The 4,852-nt window shown below is 38.3% G+C and overlaps 1 protein-coding gene across 3 annotated transcripts in view; it reads right to left on the bottom strand.

Annotated features, from left to right (window-relative positions):
- LOC106936561 (actin filament-associated protein 1-like) overlaps nucleotides 1-4,483 on the bottom strand; it is a 9,539-nt gene extending 5,056 nt beyond the window's left edge. Inside the window, exons 1-4 of one of the 3 annotated variants that reach the window (XM_015017653.1) lie at nucleotides 3,896-4,483; nucleotides 3,660-3,805; nucleotides 3,455-3,569; nucleotides 1,764-2,009 (exon numbers count right to left, since the gene is read on the bottom strand). In XM_015017653.1, the coding sequence (XP_014873139.1) occupies nucleotides 1,764-2,009; nucleotides 3,455-3,569; nucleotides 3,660-3,790 (492 nt within the window). In that variant the 5' untranslated portion in view covers nucleotides 3,791-3,805; nucleotides 3,896-4,483. The other 2 variants (XM_015017654.1, XM_015017652.1) reach the window with 2 other exon arrangements.
- Nucleotides 4,484-4,852: the final 369 nt, after the last annotated feature.

Raw genomic sequence — 4,852 nt, 5'->3', positions numbered from 1 at the left:
CAGCTGCGTCGAGGACTAAGGCCTCCATATGTGGGTTGTGCTTAACCCCTGCGCCACCACAGAACACCCCTGATGTTTTTTTATTATTAAGTTTATTTGATAGGGACAGACACACATCGACAAACTGAGCAAATCAGCAGTTCCTTTTTGCGTCATGGTGCAATAGCAACAGCTAATTCGCAGCACTTGTTCCTAGATGGGCTTTTAAACAATACCTCTAAAAAATTTAAGTGATAATCATTTAAAATAGCACAAAATAATGTTGACAACATATACAAACAAACAGTGAAACATAAAACATTATATATGGGTACAGTTCTGTTTTTGACATAATCAGAGTTTTGTTTGTTTTCTGAACGTACTAAAAGTGGTCATGGACTTTAACTCAACAGGAAGTGAGTTCCAAACTGCAGATCTTCTCACGGATAGAGCACTTTGAGCAAAAGTGGTTCTTTGAAAGAGGACTTTACGATTTCCATCTAATTTTCATCTTTTTGGGGGGGGGGGTGTGCATGGCTGTTTGTCCTGTCTGTCTCTGTGTTGCCCTGTGACAGACTGGACAGGTGTCCAGGGTGACCCCGCCTCTTGCCCGGAACGTTAGCTGGAGATGGGCACCAGCAACCCTCCCGACCCCATTAAGGGATAAAGGCGTATAGAAAATGGATAGATGATAAATGCAATTATAACTCAGCTACCTAAAATATTGGACCACAGGATGTATAGAAAGCCACAAGTACCACAGTTCAATAATTTAAAAAGTCCCACAGTTGATACTTTATACCTGTGAAAATGTTCATAAAACTTTTAAATGTTCATCTAAAACCATTTCTAAAATAAATTATATATCTTGATTTACATACCGAGAAAAAAAAAAAGTAAAAATCTTCTTTCAGGGCTTCATCTTCCATAAACTCACAACACAGAGTAGATTCTCTCTGTTCTTCATGCTCATGCTGTGCTTCACAGCATCCGCCACCTCAGTACAATGAGTGCAGTGTCGTAAAAATGAAATGATCGAAGCCTTTTATTACGAACATTGTTGCTGTAAATTGCAACTAATTGGAGTTAACATTAACCACAACTTTACATAAGTGGACAATAAAACCAGAACAACAGTGTCTCACAGTCAAGGGAACTGGAACGCTGTACTGGTTTGTCAGCTGACTGGTTGACTGAGATCTTTCGTGTAACCCACATTATCCAAATATTTAGGATTCTTAGTTTTTCCATGAATTATGATTTTGCATGAGTTTAGTTATTATTGTATAAGCTAATTAATATTTGGTTTATACTTTGAATAATAGTATATTGCAAATGTAGTAAAATAGGTGAATCCTTCTGAAATAAAAACCTTTGTCCACCTCTACAGCCTTCATTATTCAACAGAGCAACACTTTGTGGTCTATGGTCACTGTTACAGTTACTGGCGGCACTACACAGCCCACACATCAAAGGGTGGTGGGTAAGAGGTAGAGCTCCATAATAGCCTGTGTGGTGCCATATATGGTTGCAGAAGGAAGCTCGTAATGTAAAAAATATTAAAGGAAAAGATAATCACACAACCATAAAACATAGTTTAAATTAGCAAACAATGTGAAAAGCAAATTATCTATGAGATGATCTGAGGGAAACAGAAAATATAGTGGAAGGAATGCAAGAACAAAGTCATCGGTGAGGAGTAGATTAGTGAGGATTAAAAAAGGAATAAATGCAGAAGAGTTTGTATGATAAGTTTATTAGTTAAGCAGCAGAATGTTAGTCACCTGAGTGGAGTCCAAAGGTTTATGGTCAGCAGTGAGGAATTGAGCGGAGATTTTAGAAACAGAAGATTTACAGTGAGCAGCAGAAGAGGAGGAGAAGGAAGTGGGAGCAGAGGAAGCTTTGGGGGGATAGCGCATCACCAGTTGAGGTGATGGCATATTTTCATACAGATTTGTGCTCTTTTGCTGCACCTCCTCTTTCGTCTGGCCCCGCCCTGTGGTGGGAGTGGAGTACTGCAACTCAAGTTCCTTGAGTTAGACGAGGAAAGCAAGCAAACAAGGTGAGGAAGAGGAATGAGAACAAAAGAGAGAAACAACAACAAAATCAGGATGACAGGAAGGAGGAGAGGTCACAGTTAGTACAAGCAGGAAGTCAATATGTAACATTATCTGGATGGGTAAACATTATCCACTCAACCCTAACATTACCCATTAAAATTAATGGACATCCATTAATGGATGGGCAATGTTTACCCATTATCTTGATGGGTCAGATATTACTAAAAGTTACATTCCAATGAAAAGTATTTCAAGTCCTTGTTTTAAGATTTCATGATAATTTTTTTGAACATTTTTCACAAATAATCATCTGATTATTTTAATCATCCAAGTCTTTACATTCGGCCCCATGTGTCTAGGTGGATTTATGCCTAAAAACTGTATAATATTGTTGTTTGTTCTCAATAATTCCTTTTCTTCCCTGCCAGGTTGTTATTGTAAATAAGAACATGTTCTTAATAGCTTACCAGATTAAATAGAGGTTGAACGAATGAATGGATGTTAGTGTTTAGCACAAACATCTGACTGTAGATTGGAGAGGGATTGGCAATGACCCTGTCCACTCTACACTAAAATCACATTTGGTTGAAGAGTTCTTCTCATTCCTTCCAAATGTCTAGTTTTAGTATCGTGGTGAAGATACGTTTGAGCTGGATATTTGATGAACATGACATGTGCTTCCATTAATCATAAAATTGCACAATTTGAGAGTACAAAAATAAATCCGCTTGATGGAAACACACCAATTAAAAAACAACTGACATTTTTTTGATAAAATGTTTTTGCGCTAAGGTAAGGTGGTTTTTCAGACGCATCAAAATCGATGTATTTCGTAAAACTGCAATGGAAACAACCAAGATGGCAAGAAGAAGTAGGAGAATGATGATTTAGTCAAAAATATTGGGCTTACATGACTACTTGTACTACTTAGTTGCATCAACCTTACATTATATGTCAATTACAGTTTATCATCAATAAGGCACGTAACAAAAATTGAGCTATTTAAATTCTTTAAAGAAGAAAAATGTTTTTGTCCAATATGTCAATATGTCATATAGAAGAAAAAAAAATCAATTTTTTCTTCTATCTGTAGATTTTGGAATGGGTCTAATGAGGAAGAAATATCACAAAATTCCTTGCAAATGTTTCTAAAGTAGAAATTGGTCTCTCTGATTGTCAAAAAAAATCATAAAAACAATTGCGAAATCCTGGAGAAACTGGTCAATGTTCTCCAGCAAACCTTTGAGTCCTTCAAAGAAAAGCTGCATTAACATTCATTTAATAACCAAATATGTGTCTGTGCTCTAGTAAAACATAATGAAGTTTGTTGTTGCAAAGGGAGAAGAAAACTTGAATGTTCAAGATTATGAGAAATGTTATAAAACACTGCAATAAAAGTGCACAGGTGTCCTTACCATTCCATTTATAGGCACATCATCATAGTGTAGAGCCATACCAGAGGGACAGGCATAGCCATTGACTTGGCTGTCAAGATATGGATTTGGAGAGATGGCACGTTTACTAGTGAAACTGAAGAGATAGAAGCATAAAGTTACATGGCTGCTCATGAAGAGGGAGACAACAAACCTAAAAAGAGCAAGCAAATGCTGTTCTGCTCACCAAAAGGACTGCTTGGCCAGTTGAATGACGTTGGCAGTGGTCTCCACATCAATGTAGTCATAGTGCAGAGTGGCTGGGTCAGTGGTAGAGCCAGTCTCGGCCAATAACACCCCTAACCAACGCCCCATCATCTCAGAGGAGGAGGCCTCAAGAAAAACCAGAGAACATAGTAATAATACATGAGTGCAATGCATCTCTTCTTTACTAAGTGTCTTTCAGTCCTATCAGTAGTTCACCTCCAGCACCGCCACCTCCTGGCCATTACGAAGGAGGCGGAAAGCGAAAGGGTGTTTGTGGTCGAGGCCGGGGTTGACCTCGCAGCCTCGAAGGGGCAGTGAGGCAATGTGGCTCTTCAGGTCATCACGGTCTTTGTGGAGGAGTAGCTGGTTGTCTTTCAGGCGGCACCAGCGCTCTCGCCAACGGTTATTGGACAGCACGTTCAGATAGCCTGTCAGTCAAAACACAAGCAGTACATAACAGATTTCTTTTTTTTGCTTCTCATGTGTCCTGTCTTGACATTGTAGACAGTTCTACAGAAAGGATATCCCAAAAAGGAATCCCAATTGACTACACTAAATCAAGACGTTAGCTCCAAAGTAGACACGCCACATTGGTGTAACACGGGCGTCAAACTCCAATACACTAGGGCCAGTGTTCTGACTGTCTGTGCTACCCATTAATCCATCCTACCTTGTGGTAATACGCATACTACGTCTCATACTGCTTACTCACCAGATTTCTTATCGATACATCCTACCTGTGGAAGTTTCGTTTTGTCTCTTTTATTTTGTAAAAGATTAAGGTAAGCTTTCTTTAATTTATTTTATATCTGGCTTTCATTAAGCTGCTGTATTTCTTCATGTTTTAAGTTTTTAAGTTTACCTGACAGGCAGCCTGTAAACATATTTATAAATGGCATTAGTTTGCCATCCGAGTTGTCACTACTGTACTGTAAACTGTAAACAATAAAGTCATTGTTCTGTGTTAATGTTAATAAGGACAAAATACGTTGTTTTTGTGAGCTTTTCTGTCCCTATACTTTAAAATATTTTAGTTTAATAATACTTCTTTTTAATAAACCATGCTAAGAGCATGTCGGTAGCGACATTATGTGGGACTGAAGCTGTGTATGTATACAGTGTAATATTAGTGTATATTAAGCATAGCACAGAACCTGCACAGTTCGGAGGACA

This window comes from Poecilia latipinna, unplaced genomic scaffold, assembly GCF_001443285.1.
Source record: "Poecilia latipinna isolate Pla-1442-1.1 unplaced genomic scaffold, P_latipinna-1.0 Scaffold2171, whole genome shotgun sequence".
NCBI classification, from domain to species: domain Eukaryota; kingdom Metazoa; phylum Chordata; class Actinopteri; order Cyprinodontiformes; family Poeciliidae; genus Poecilia; species Poecilia latipinna.
This window is presented reverse-complemented; position numbering and strand designations above follow the sequence as displayed.